Source organism: Staurois parvus, unplaced genomic scaffold (genome assembly GCF_062004578.1).
Source record: "Staurois parvus isolate SC_StPar_1 unplaced genomic scaffold, SC_StPar_1.0 ptg003206l, whole genome shotgun sequence".
Taxonomy (NCBI): domain Eukaryota; kingdom Metazoa; phylum Chordata; class Amphibia; order Anura; family Ranidae; genus Staurois; species Staurois parvus.
In genome coordinates, this window is record NW_028321002.1 from 20001 (window position 1) to 35662 (window position 15662).

The 15662-nt window shown below is 35.2% G+C and overlaps 1 protein-coding gene across 2 annotated transcripts in view; it reads left to right on the forward strand.

Moving 5' to 3' along the window:
• The window catches only part of LOC149428481 (death-associated protein kinase 3-like), a 62473-nt gene that overhangs the window by 2966 nt on the left and 43845 nt on the right, over positions 1–15662 (forward strand). The window contains exon 2 of one of the 2 annotated variants that reach the window (XM_089667351.1): positions 4451–4505. The exons of the other annotated variant lie outside the window; for it this stretch is intronic. Within the exon in view, the coding sequence (XP_089523477.1) occupies positions 4473–4505 (33 nt within the window). The 5' untranslated portion in view covers positions 4451–4472. The remainder of the gene's footprint in view (positions 1–4450; positions 4506–15662) is intronic. 2 annotated transcript variants of the gene reach the window in all.

A 15662-nucleotide genomic window follows, 5' to 3' on the forward strand; every position in this document is an offset into this window, starting at 1 on the left:
TTAGGATTAGAGCTTGGGGTTAGGGTGTAGGTTAGGTGTCAGGGTCAGTGGTTCATTTTATTTATTATAATATGAGAAATAGAGAAAAAAAAACCCCCACAAACTAAATAGAACAAAAGCTGCACTCCTAACCAAAAAAAAGGTAAAAGAGTGAATAAATCAAAGAGTGCACTAAATATAAATAAAAAATTGTTAGTTATGTCCGCGATAAAAAAATATTATATAAAAGTCCATTTACCATCACAAAGTAATTAAACAGTTCTGAAATCTTGTATAAATCAAACACCGTGCAAAAAAAAATCCACCACCGAATGAAATGGGTGCACTCAAACTGTTTAATTACTTTGTGATGGTGGATGGACTTTTATATAATATTTTTTTATCACGGACATAAAAAATTATTTTATTGTCTTCTTATTAAGCATTTATATTTTATTTATTTTTTTGTTAGGGTTTTATTATTATTATTATTTTTATTAATAATAATTTTTATTATCATCATGTTTTTGTTAGTGTGTTTATTATGATTATTAATAATTTGTTTTTATTTATTATTATTATTTTTATTAATAATAATAATTTTTATTATTATTATTATGTTTTTGTTGTTAGGGTGTTTATTATGATTAATTATTTGTTTTTATTATTATTATTAATAATACATTGTTATTCATTTTAATAATATTAATAATAAGCACCCCAATAAAAACATAAATTATTATTATTTTTAATACATTTTTATTCATTTTAATAATATTAATAATAAGCACCCCAATAAAAACATTTATTATTATTATTATTATTATTATTATTAATAATAATAATAATAATAATAATTTGTTTTGATTATTTTATTAGGGTGTTTATTATTAATATTAATAATAAGGTTAGGGGTTAGGATTAGAGCTTGGGGTTAGGGTGTAGGTTAGGTGTCGGGGTCATTTTATTTATTATAATATGAGAAATAGAGAAAAAAAAACCCTACAAACTAAATAGAACAAAAGCTGCACTCCTAACCAAAAAAAGGTAAAAGAGTGAATAAATCAAAGAGTGCGCTAAATATAAATAAAAAATTATTAGTTATGTCCGCGATAAAAAAAATTATATAAAAGTCCATCCACCATCACAAAGTAATTAAACAGTTCTGAAATCTTGTATAAATCAAACACCGTGCAAAAAAAAATCCACCACCAAATGAAATGGGTGCACTCAAACTGTTTAATTACTTTGTGATGTTGGATGGACTTTTATATAATTGGATTTATTTATTTATTTTATTTATTTTTTTGTTAGGGTTTTATTATTATTATTATTTTTATTAATAATAATAATTTTTTTATTATTATTATGTTTTTGTTGTTAGGGTGTTTATTCTCATTATTAATAATTTGTTTTTATTATGATTATTATTATTATTATTATTAATACATTGTTATTCATTTTAATAATATTAATAATAAGCACCCCAATAAAAACATAAATTATTATTATTAGTAATAATAATAAGAAGAATATTAATAATAATAATTTGTTTTGATTTTTTATTAGGGTGTTTATTATTAATATTATTATTATAATTAATAAAATGAATAATAATGTAATAATAATAATTATTATTAATAAATTGTTATTCATTTTATTAATAATAATAATAATAATAATAATAATATTACTAATAATAAACACCCTAATAAAAAATTAAAACATTTATTATTATTTTTTTTATTATTATTAATAATTTATGTTTTTATTAGGGTGTTATTATTATTATTATTATTAATAAAATGAATAATAACAATGTATTATTATTAATAAAATAAAAACAAATTATTAATAATCATAATAGTAAACACCCTAACAAAAAATAAAACCATGATAATAATAATTATTTTTATGCTTTTATTTTTTGTTAGGGTGTTTATTATTATGATTATTAATAATTAGTTTTTAATTATTAGTAATAATACATTGTTATTCATAATAATAATAAACACCCTAATAAAACATAAATTATTAATAATAATAATTTATGTTTTTATTAGGGTGTTTATTAATAATATTATATTATTATTAAGAATAAAATGAATAATAACATTGTATTAATAATAATAATTAATATTAATAATACATTTTTATTCATTTTATTATTAATTATAATAATAATAATGTAATAATATTAATAATCACCCTATAAAAAAAATAAAAACAAATTATTATTTATTAATAATAATAATAATAATAATAATTATTATTAGTAATAATAATAATTTATGTTGTTATTAGGGTGTTTATTATTAATATTATTAAAATGAATAAGAACAATGTATTATTATTATGATTATTCTTAATAACCATAATAATAAAAAAAACTACTTATTAATCATGGTAATAAACACCCTAACAAAAAATAAAAACAATAATAATAATAATAATTATAATAATTTGTTTTAAAGTTTGTTAGGATTTTTATTATTATTTATTATTATTATTAATAATATTTTTTTATTTTTGTTAGAGTGTTAATTTAGTATTATTATGATTGAAAATGATTTTATATGGTTGGGGGTTAATTAACTTTTTTAATGATTATTTTATTTGTGCGTTTGTTTTTTTTAACATCTATTTATTCATTTATTATTAATCCTTTTTTTTCACCTTTTTTTTCATTGGAGCAGAGATATGCTTCCATAAAAACGCTCCAAAAATGCCCGACAAAAACGTGCAAATTGTGCGTTTCCATTCATTTCAATGGAATTAAAAACATTCAAAAATGTGCAGATCTGTCCAGTTTGAGCAACAAAAAAAAGGTCCAGAACTTGTTTTGAGCTTCAGGGGAGATGAGAACCGTCTCCATTGAGGATAGCTTTTTTTTTTTTTTTTTTTTTCCCCTCAAGAGTTTTGAGCTACAAATGGCTGAGGTGGGAACTGGGCGAACCGATTCGAAGAGAATACAGAGGGTGCAAAGGGAAACTTTTTGAAAACAGGTCACCTGGCCACATGTGGACTTCCAGTCTTCTAGAACAGATGCTGTAGATGCTAGTCCTGGGCTGGGGACTTGGACAGCCAGGCAACTTGCAGTTTCAAAAGCAGTTCCACAATTTACAAATATACAATGATGGCCAAGAAGGCTTCTCTCTGAAGGGTCACTCCACCAAAAAGTGATATATTGTAGGAAAGGTCTAGCAGGTGATCCCTTTAGGTTTTTTTTTTATTTTTTTTTTTTTTAGGAAGGTTTCTTTTTATGGGATATTCCACCAAAAAGTGATATGTTGTAGGAAAAGTCTACTGGGTGATCCCTTTTTATGTTTTTTTTTTTTTTTTAGGAAGGCTTCTTTTTACGGGATATTCCACCAAAAAGTGATATGTTGTAGGAAAGGTCTAATGGGTGATCCCTTAGGTTTTTTTTTTTTTTTTAAGGAAGACTTCTTTTTACGGGACATTCCACCAATAAGTGATTGGCTGTAGGAAAGATCTAGTGAGGGACTGGCTTTCCTTGGGAACTCTCGTGTGGAGATGGTGGTGTTGTCTTCCAGTACCTCCTGTCCCATTCTCCATAATATAAAATAAATAGTACATCTAACAAGGATGGTGAGAGCTCCTCATAACTCCTCATAGCTCCTCACAACTCCTCATAGCTCCTCATAACTCCTCATAGCTCCTCACAACTCCTCATAACTCCTCACAGCTCCTCATAACTCCTCATAGCTCCTCACAACTCCTCACAGCTCCTCATAACTCCTCATAGCTCCTCACAACTCCTCATAACTCCTCACAGCTCCTCATAACTCCTCATAGCTCCTCATAACTCCTCACAGCTCCTCATAGCTCCTCACAGCTCCTCACAGCTCCTCACAACTCCTCATAGCTCCTCATAACTCCTTATAGCTCCTCACAACTCCTCATAACTCCTCACAGCTCCTCATAACACCTCATAGCTCCTCATAACTCCTCATAGCTCCTCAACGAGCTCCCACCATCCCAGCAGGAACTTCGTCTAGAGATGTCACCAATAGAATGGCCAAGAGGTAGAGGAGACCCTCAAGAACTAAGAATGTATCCATTCTTGGTTGACTGACCGTTAGGTCGAACTTATTGTGTTCAGGGTTCCTCTTTAGCTTTCATACTTGATCTCATGATGGACTCCAGTGGGATGCCTTACCTCTGATGGTGGTGGTGACCACCGACACCCCAGATCCATCCACCTTCCACATCCATGACGAAGGTCTCCAACGCTCCCTGCTGGGTTTTGTCTTGTATTTTACATTATGTAGATGGCAGGAGGAGGAATGGAGAGCCGTGAACACTGGAATGGACGACCCACCTCCCAAGTCAACCCGTATCTGAGATGTCCATCTTAGGTGGAATCCCCTTTTTAGCTCCCCAGTAGACGATCCTAGATTAGATGAGGTTCTGGAAAGTCAGGCTAACTATCGATATTTTGTGTTTTCAGCTGTTGGCACAGATTTGCCAGTATGGGGGAAAAGGGTCCTACAGGAGGACCAAAGGTGAGATTGTTCCTCTGTGAGCACGGATGGTGGCTGGGCACTGCTGTCCATAATCAATGGTGGGGCACCCTGAACATGATTTGCTTCATTAACCAATCAGGAGGGTGGTTCTTCCTAGGGGAGGTGCCTGATTTTTAATTCCTCTGATCGCCGGCTTTGCCTGCTTGCTGCTAATGATGATAACTGCAAAGGCTGCTTTGGTAATTAGAGCGCATTTACACCGGGCTGTACATTGTGAGAAGCAAGACGGTATGCACACCCACTGGGAGTGACGTCACACTGCCACCCGCTATGAGTGACGTCATACTGCCACCTGCTATGAGTGACGTCACACTGCCACCCACTAGGAGTGACGTCACACTGCCACCCGCTAGGAGTGACGTCACACTGCCACCCGCTATGAGTGACGTCATACTGCCACCCGCTAGGAGTGACGTCACACTGCCACCCGCTAGGAGTGACGTCACTGTGCAACCCACTAGGAGTGACGTCACACTGCCACGCGCTAGGAGTGACGTCACACTGCCACGCGCTAGGAGTGACGTCACACTGCCACGCGCTGGGAGTGACGTCACACTGCCACGCGCTAGGAGTGACGTCACACTGCCACCCGCTAGGAGTGACGTCACACTGCCACCCGCTAGGAGTGACGTCACACTGCCACGCACTAGGAGTGACGTCATATTGCAACCCACTAGGAGTGATGTCATTGTGCAACCCACTATGAATAATATCACACTGCCACCCGCTAGGAGTGATGTCACGCTGCCACCTGCTAGGAGTGATGTCACGCTACCATCCGCTAGGAGTGACGTCACGCTGTCACCCGCTAGGAGTGATATCTCATTGCCACCTGCTAGGAGTGACGTCACACTGCAACCCGCTAGGAGTGGTGTCACGCTGCCATCTGCTCGGTTTGACGTCACTCTGCCACCTGCTAGGAGTAATATCTCATTGCCACCTGCCAGGAGTGACGTCATTGTGCAACCCACTATGTATAATATCATGCTGCCACCCGCTAGGAGTGGCATCATGCTGCCATCTGCTCGGTTTGACGTCACTCTGCCACCTGCGTGGAGTGATATCTCATTGCCACCTGCCAGGAGTGACGTCATTGTGCAACCCACTATGTATAATATCATGCTGCCATCTGCTAGGAGTGACGTCACTCTGCCACCTGCTAGGAGTGACGTCACACTGCCACCCTCTAGGAGTGACGTCACGCTGCCACCTGCTAGGAGTGATATCTCATTGCCACCTGCCAGGAGTGACGTCATTGTGCAACCCACCTATGTATAATATCATGCTGCCACCTGCTAGGAGTGATGTCATATCGCAACCCACTATGAATAATGTCACGCTGCCACCTGCTGGGAGTGAAGTCATATTGCAGACAGCTAGGAATGATGTCACACTGCCACCTCCTAGAAAGGCAGGAGAGTGGCACCACCATTGCTCACCCATTTATTTTATTCATTGATAAAGTAGAGACAAAGCCTAAAACTGGCCAACACATGACATTGACATGAGACGTATGAATGTGTGCCCTGTGCCTGTGTGAGGGTCGTGTTACCTGCATGGGGATGAAAAGGTGTTGTGTGAAGGAATTCCCTTGCATGCCCCCACCGTCTGTGTTCACGCCTGTACACCTGCACGGGTGTCAAATTGTGTGTGTACAGCCATACATCCCCACGGGAGTAAACCCGAGCGCACTGCACAGCACAGCCATCCAAAGCAGTGTGATTACAGTGATGCACACAGACCCCGCCCCCCAGTAAAACACGCCCATCACACAGTTAACCCTTTGATCATCCCTCACATTAACCCCTTCCTTCCCAGTGCCATTAGTACAGCGTCCTTCCTTTTTTTTTAGCACTGATCACTGTATTGGTGTCACTGGGGATGTCAGTGACACCAAGTTAGTTCCCCCCCCCAGTGTCAGAATGTCCGCCGCAGTCCCGCTATAAGTCGCTGATTGCCGCCATTACTAGTAAAAAAAAAAAATCCCATTATCTATACCGCCATTTGTAAACGCTATAACTTTCACGTAAACTGATTAATTTACACGTTTCGGGATTTTTTTTTTTTTGCGAAGACACGGAGCAGAATACATTTTGGCTGAAATTTATTTTAGTGGACATGTTTCATAGCAAAAAGTCCAAAATATAGTTTTTTTTTCTCAAAATTGTCCGTCTTTTTTTTTTTTACCGGATAGCAAAATATCCAAAATATAGGGGTTTTTTTTCTCAAAATTGTCGGTCTTTTTTTTTTACTGGATAGCAAAAAGTCCAAAATATAGTTTTGTTTTTTTTTCTCAAAATTGTCGGTCTTTTTTTTACTGGATAGCAAAGTCCAAAATATAGTTTTTTTTTTTCTCAAAATTGTCGGTCTTTTTTTTTTACTGGATAATAATACAACATAAATCAATAATTGAAATATTATACGTCAAAAATAAAAAAATAGTAGTACAAATCAATATTTTAAAAAAAGTCCAAAATATATATCTTTTTCCTCTAAATTGTCAGTCTTTTTTTTTTTTTTTTACTGGATAGCAAAAAGTTCAATATATATATTTTTCTTTTTCTCAATATTGTCGGTCTTTTTTTTACTGGATAATAATACAACGTAAATCAATAATGAAAATATTATACGTCAATAATAAAAAAGTAGTACAAATCAATATTTAAAAAAAGTCCAAAATATATTTTTTTCTTCTCAAAATTGTCGGGCTTTTTTTTTTTTTACTGGATAGCAAAAAGTCCAAAATATAGTTGTTTTTTTTTTCTCAAAATTGTCGGTCTTTTTTTTACTGGATAATAATACAACGTAAATCAATAATTAAAATATTATATGTCAATAATAAAAAAATAGTAGTACAAATCCATATTTTAAAAAAAAAAAAATACTAGTACAAATCAATATTTAAAAAAAAGTCCAAAATATATATTTTTTCTCAAAATTGTCGGTCTTTTTTTTTTAACTGGATAGCAAAAAGTCCAGAATGATTCATACTATTTTTTTTTATTGATTCATACTATTTTTTTTATTGATTGATTCATACTATTTTTTTTATTGATTCATACTATTTTTTTTATTGATTGATTCATACTATTTTTTTTATTGATTCATACTATTTTTTTTTATTGATTCATACTATTTTTTTATTGATTCATACTTTTTTTTTATTGATTGATTCATACTATTTTTTTTTCATTGATTCATACTATTTTTTTTTCATTGATTCATACTATTTTTTTTTATTGATTCATACTATTTTTTTTTCATTGATTCATACTATTTTTTTTTCATTGATTCATACTATTTTTTTTTATTGATTCATGCTATTTTTTTTAAATTGATTTATCCTTTTTTTTAAATATCGATTTGTACTACTATTTGTTTTATTATTGATGTATAATATTTTAATGATTGATTTACGTTTTATGTTATTATTATTATTGGCATTCATATTGCACAGCTCTTTACATTCTATTTATTTGTATCTGTCCCTGCACCCCCCAAGAGCTTGCAATCTAAGGTCCCTATCTGACATACATACTAGGGCCAATTTAGACAGGAGCCAATTAACCTGCTAGCTTGTCTCTGGAGTGTGGGGAGAAACCCACACTCAGGGAAGGCATGCAAACTCCATGCAGATAGTGTCCTTGCTGGGACTTGTATGGAGGATCCCAGTGCTGTAAGGCAGAATTGCTAACCCCTGCGCATGTTTTGTAAAATTGAATGAGGCTGTTTTTTCTCGCACAGCCCCTATGAAGCGCACAATTGGGAACGTCCCCGGCGTAGTCGCAGTTAGGAATTCCCAGTCACACCCCATCCCTGACAGGTACACATTCAGCCTGGCCCTGGGGCCTGTCTCCTGGCTGAGTGAACTGCCTGACACCCTCCTGCCCCCTGCGCTCAGCATTCCAGGGATCTCAGCCTTCCTACAGTCAGGTCGTGTTTTCTTGCAGAACAGCAAAGACTGGTTTATGGCGTCCGCCCGCACAATGCTCCGCCCGCACAGTGCTCCGCCCGCACAGTGCTCCTCCCGCACAGTGCTCCGCCCGCACAGTGCTCCGCCCGCACAGTGCTCCGCCCGCACAGTGCTCCTCCCGCACAGTGCTCCGCCCGCACAGTGCTCCTCTCACACAGTGCTCCTCTCACACAGTGCTCCTCTCACACAGTGCTCCTTCCACACAGTGCTCCTCTCACACAGTGCCCCGCAGCCTCAGCCTTCTTGTTGTGGACGGATCTGCTGCACCCACTTTGGGGACTACCAGGATTTATTGGCAGATAGAGAGCGTTCACTTTTTTTTTTTTTTTTTTAAAGCTACTTACTGGAGTTTTATTAAATCGGGATTATAGTAGAACTGGAGGTCATTTATTTGTTCACTTTGGATATAGTAAGGGAGAGTTATAATCCCTGTTGTTTTTTTTTTTTTCTTTTTTTTTTTTCCTATCTGCATCCCATCCGTGAGATTTCCCTTCATTTCCTGTCCCATAGCAAAAACAGAAAGTCTTTTTTTTTTTCTCTTTTTTTCCTATCTGCATCCCATCAGAGAGATTGCCCTTCACTTCCTGTCCCATAACAAAAAGGGGTTTTTTTTTGTTTTCCCATCGGCATCCCATCAGAGAGATTTCCCTTCATTTCCTCTCCCATAACAAAAACAGTCTTTTTTATTTATTTTTTCCTAACTGCATCCCATCTGTGAGATTTCCCTTCATTTCCTGTCCCATAACAAAAAAAGTATTTTTTAATTTTTTTAATTTTTTTTTTTTCCTATCTGCATCCCATCAGTGAGATTTCCCTTCACTTCCTGTCCCATAATGAAAACAGTCTTTTCATTTTTTATTTTCCCTAACTGCATCCCATCTGTGAGATTTCCATTCACTTCCTGTCCCATAACGAAAACAGAAAGTCTTTTTTTTTTTTCTTTTTCCTATCTGCATCCCATCAGTGAGATTTCCATTCATTTCCTGTCCCGTAACGAAAACAGCCTTTTTTTTCCCATGTGCATTCCATCAGAGAGATTTCCCTTCACTTCCTGTCCCATAACAAAAAGGTTTTTTTTTTTTGTTTTCCTATCGGCATCCCATCATTGAGATTTCCCTTCATTTCCTGTCCCATAACAAAAACAGAAAGTCTTTTTTTTCCCATCTGCATCCCATCAGAGAGATTTCCCTTCACTTCCTGTCCCATAACAAAAAGGTTTTTTTTTTGTTTTCCCATCGACATCCCATCAGAGAGATTTCCCTTCACTTCCTGTCCCATAACAAAAAGGTTTTTTTTTTGTTTTCCCATCGACATCCCATCAGAGAGATTTCCCTTCACTTCCTGTCTCATAACAAGAAGGTTTTTTCTTTGTTTTCCCATCGGTATCCCATCCGTGAGATTTCCCTTCATTTCCTGTCCCATAACGAAAACAGAAAGTCTTTTTTTTTTTTTCTTTTTCCTATCTGCATCCCATCAGAGAGATTTCCCTTCACTTCCTGTCTCATAACAAAAAGGTTTTTTCTTTGTTTTCCCATGGGTATCCCATCACGTGAGATTTCCCTTCATTTCCTTTCCCATAACAAAAACAGAAAGTCTTATTTTATTTTTTTTTATTTTTTTTTGTCCTAACTGCATCCCATCATTGAGATTTCCCTTCATTTCCTGTCCCATAACGAAAAAAAGTATTTTTTTATTTTTTTCGTTTATCTTTTTTTTTTCCTATCTGCATCCCATCAGTGAGATTTCCATTCATTTCCTGTCCCGTAATGAAAACAGAAAGTCTTTTTTTTTCCCATCTGCATTCCATCAGAGAGATTGCCCTTCACTTCCTGTCCCATAACAAAAAGGTTTTTTTTTTGTTTTCCCATCGGCATCCCATCAGTGAGATTTCCCTTCATTTCCTGTCCCATAACGAAAAAAGTATTATTTTATTTTTTTTATTTTTTATTTTTATTTTTTTTGTCCTAACTGCATCCTATCATTGAGATTTCCCTTCATTTCCTGCCCCATGACGAAAAAAGTCTTTTTTTTCTTTTTTTTTCATTTTTCTTTTTTTTTTCCTATCTGCATCCCATCAGTGAGATTTCCGTTCACTTCCTGTCCCATAACAAAAACAGAAAGTCTGAGGAAATACTTCCAAAGTAAGGGAGTCCTTTGTTGTCACCAGAACTAGTGTCCCCATTGACAGATTTTCCTTGCTTTCCTGTTCTGGTGACAACCTAAAATTTGGGATTTTTTTTCCTCCTCGGTGATAACAGTAAACAGGACAAGTAGAGAGGGGGAATCTCCCTAATGGGGACACAGGCAGCAATAATAACCTGACGGGTCCTAATCCCTCCCCACCCTATCCAAAACTAAAAAAAAGTTTTGCCTTTTATTTCTACTTTAATGCAGAGATCAAATGCATGTATAGGAAAAATTGTCTCCAATTATCTTGTGTGTGTGTTCCAGTAATTCACGTTTTAACAATCATTACTATCATGTGAGCAAGCCCTTTTTTCAGATGTTTCCCCCATTAGGACTGAATATATTAAAACATTTTTTCATTTTTTTTCTCCATTTTTTTTCTTCATTGATTTTTACTATTAATTTTTTTATTATTATTGAATTATACTATTTTTTTGTTATTGATTCATACTTTTCTTAAATTGATTTATCCTTTTTTTTTTAATATTGATTTATACTACTATTTTTTTCATTATTGATGTATAATTTTTTAATTATTATTGGTTTGCAATGTATAATATTATTTTGTTATTAATTTGTTTTGTATTTTTTTATTACTGATTTATACTACTATTTTTTATTATTAATTTATAATATTTTAATTATTAATTTAGGTTGTATAATTTTAGATTGTTTAATATAATTTTTTTTATATTATGGAGTTATGCTATTACGTTTTTAAATAACTGATTTACGCTACTATTTTTTACATTATGGATTTATACTATAGTTTTTTTTTTGTTATTGATTTATACTGTTATTTTTTTATTGCTGATATATATATTTTTTATTGATTTTTACTGTTTTTTATTATTCATTTTTACTACTATTATATTTTATTTTTTATTTGTATTTTTTTATTATTGATTTTTACTACTATTATACTTTGTTTTTTATTTGTTTTTTTTTTATTATTGATTTTTATATTTTTGATTTGTATTATTGTGATTTTGTTTTTGGTTATTGATTTATACTGTTAATTGTTTTATTATTGATTTATACTACTATTTTATTTTTGATTAGCATTTTTTTTTATTATTGATTTATACTATTTTTTATTATTGATTTTTACTACTATTTTATTTTTGATTTGTATTTTTTTATTATTGATTTTTACTACGATTATACTTTATTTTTGATTTGTATTTTTTTATTGTTGATTTTTATATTTTTGATATGTATTATTGTGATTTTGTTTTTGGTTATTGATTTATACTGTTAATTATTTTGTTATTGATTTATACTACAATTTTTTTTATTATTAATTTATGCTACTATTTTATTTTAGTTTATTTTTGATTTGCATTTTTTTTATTATTGATTTATACTATTTTTTATGATTGATTTTTACTACTATTTTATTTTTGGTTTGTATTTTTTTATTATTGATTTATAATTTTTTATTATTGATTTTTTTTTCAACTGTTTTTGTTGTTGATTTTTTTTACTACTATTTTATATATTATTTTTGTATTATTATTATTATTTAATTTTTTTAGTTATTGATTTATACGGTTAATTCTTTTTAGTATTGATTTATACAAATTTTTTTTTATTATTGATTTATACGGTTAATTCTTTTTAGTATTGATTTATACTAATATTTTTTTTATTATTGATTTATACTACGGTTTTTGTTTTTATTGATTTATATTGTTAAATATTTTTTAAAAATATATTTTTAATTGTTTTATATTGTTTTTTTTTTTATTTACGATTGATGTAGACTATTTTTAAAATTTTGTTTTAGAATATATTTTTTTATTTATACTGCTTTTTTTATTATTCATTTATAATATTTTTTTTTTCAATCGGATGCACGTTGCAGGTAGGTATTATCTTGTGAGAATGAGGTCATAGCAGTGGCCGCCCCAGGCGATGCAGCAACTATCCCGTCTCTGGTTCCTGGGGGAGATGTGACACACAAAGCTCCTCCGTAAGCTGAGAAGGATGTTTTGTGGCTGTAACACGATTATATTCGTTCTGGTCCTTCCGATCGAACAGGAAGGGGTGCAATTCATCGCTCAGCCTAGGCATGGCTGCTCATGCGGCTCAGGGTGAAGTCTTCGCCTCGCTGACGATGTTATTCCTTCTGCCTTGATAATCACGACGCGCCGCGCGCCTCCGCTGCGCACAGATCGATCCGCGTCGCGGACATCTGCTTTCATTGCTGCGTGCTGTGCCCGTCCTCGCCGGGAAATATTTAGGAATTTATTTTTCTGTTGAACAGTCGAGTGTCGCTCCTATGCGTTCTACAGAACGGTGACCAGTCTGCGCTTCCTGTCCAGGTCGATTTTTTTCTTAATTTTATTTTTTTCTTTTTTTTTTTCCTTTTTTTTCTTTTTTTTTTTTCCTTTTTTCTTTTTTCTTTCTTTCTTTCCATTTTTTCTTTTTTCTTTTTATCCTTTTTTTCCATTATTCTTTTTTTTCACTTTTTTTTTCTTTTTTACTCCTTTTTTTTTTCCTGTTTTTCCCTTTTTTTTTCTTTTTTTCTTTTTCCTTTTTTTCTTTTTTTTCTTTTCTTTTTTTTTCTCTTTTTCTTTTTTTTTCCTTTTTTTTTTTTTCTTTTTCTTTTTTTTGAAGACCTTAAAATGTTACTAAACCCCCAACAGTACAATCAGTCTGTAGATGCAGTAAAACATGCTTGTTATACTCACTGTGGAACCTAAGGGGTTAATCCTCTGCATTGTATAAAAGGCTGTTTGATCCCATCTTCTCTGATCCTCCCTTTCTTCTACTGTTCCCTTTTCATCTGCTGATAAAACAGAGCCTCCGCGGACACTCTGCACATGCTCAGTTTTGGTGTGTACTGTTGGATAGTTTTTTTTCTTTTTCTTTGGGAGAGTGCATCTGATCAGCACTGTCCGGACAGAGGTCAGGGGTTCTGCATCCTCCTAGAGCAGAATGAAAACTCCTCCTATATGCTTTAAACAATGCTGTGCTGGACACTGATAGAAGTCACAAGACTGCTCTATACTGATGATGAGAAAAGGTATTTAGCAGTTTATATTTACTAAAATAATTGCATTTCCATGTTCTGTGTACTGTGGGAGAGGAGATATAGTGAATGCAGGGTCCAGGGAGAGCGGATATAGTGAATGCAGGGTCCGGGGAGACCAGATATAGTGAATGCAGGGTCCGGGGAGACCAGATATAGTGAATGCAGGGTCCGGGGAGAGCGGATATAATGAATGCAGGGTCCGGGGAGACCGGATATAGTGAATGCAGGGTCCGGGGAGACCAGATATAGTGAATGCAGGGTCCGGGGAGACCAGATATAGTGAATGCAGGGTCCGGGGAGAGCGGATATAGTGAATGCAGGGTCCGGGGAGACCGGATATAGTGAATGCAGGGTCCGGGGAGAGCGGATATAATGAATGCAGGGTCCGGGGAGACCGGATATAGTGAATGCAGGGTCTAGGGAGACCAGATATAGTGAATGCAGGGTCCGGGGAGACTGGATATAGTGAATGCGGGGTCCGGGGAGATCGGATATAGTGAATGCAGGGTCCGGGGAGATCGGATATAGTGAATGCAGGGTCCGGGGAGACTGGATATAGGGAATGCAGGGTCCGGGGAGACTGGATATAGTGAATGCGGGGTCCGGGGAGACCGGATATAGTGAATGCGGGGTCCGGGGAGACCGGATATACTGAATGCGGGGTCCGGGGAGAGCAGATATAGTGAATGCGGGGTCCGGGGAGACTGGATATAGTGAATGCGGGGTCCGGGGAGAGCGGATATAGTGAATGCGGGGTCTGGGGAGAGCGGATATAGTGAATGCGGGGTCCGGGGAGAGCGGATATAGTGAATGCAGGGTCCGGGGAGAGCGGATATAGTGAATGCAGGGTCCGGGGAGAGAGGATATAGTGAATGCCGGGTCCGGGGAGACCGGATATAGTGAATGCAGGGTCCGGGGAGACCGGATATAGTGAATGCAGGGCGCTGCGTTACTTTAACTGACAATTGCGCGGTCGTGCAACACTGCACCCAAATGAAATTTACGTCCTTTTTCCCCCCACAAATAGAGCTTTCTTTTGGTGGTATTGGATCCCCTCTGCGGTTTTTAAATTTTTGGCGCTATAAACAAAAAAAAAAAAGACAATTTAGAGAAAAAAAAATTTTTTTTGACTTTTTGCTGTTAACCACTTGAGCTCCTGGGGATTTACCCCCCTTAATGACCGCGCCTTTTTTTGCTGTTTGGCGCTGCGCTAATTCAACTGATAATTGCGCGGTCATGCAATGCTGCACCCAAACGAAATTTACGTCCTTTTTTTCACACAAATAGAGCTTTCTTTTGGTGGTATTTTATCACCTGTACGCTTTTTTTTTTTTTGCGCTATAAACAAAAAAAGCACAAAAATTTTTTAAAAAAACAATATTTTCTACTTTCAGCTATAAAAAATATATAGTAAACTCAAAGTTAGTCATAAATTTAAGCCAAAATGTATTCTGCTCCATGTTTTTGGTAAAAAAAAATCCCGTGTATTAGCCGGCAAACTGGTGCTATCTGGGAGGGGCGCTAACACTATCGGAAGTCACCAGTGACACTAATACAGTGATCAGTAAAAATCTGTTCGCTGTAATCAATGACACTGGTGACAGGGCAGTGAAGGGGTTAACTGGGGGGGGGGAGATTAAGGGGTTAAACGGGTTTACTGGTGTACTGGCGGGCAAACTGGCGCTATCTGGGAGGGGCGCTAACACTATCGGAAGTCGCCAGCGACACTGATACAGTGATCAGTACAAATCGATTCACTGATCAGTGACACTGGTGACAGGGCAGTGAAGGGGTTAACTGGGGGGGGGGGGGCAATCAGGGGGTTAAATGTGTCCTAGGTGTGTTCTAACCGTCAGTGTGTAGTGTTTTACTCACTGTTTGGATGTCTTCTTCTCTGTCTGGAACGGAATGTGCCCAGGCAGAGAAGAATGACATC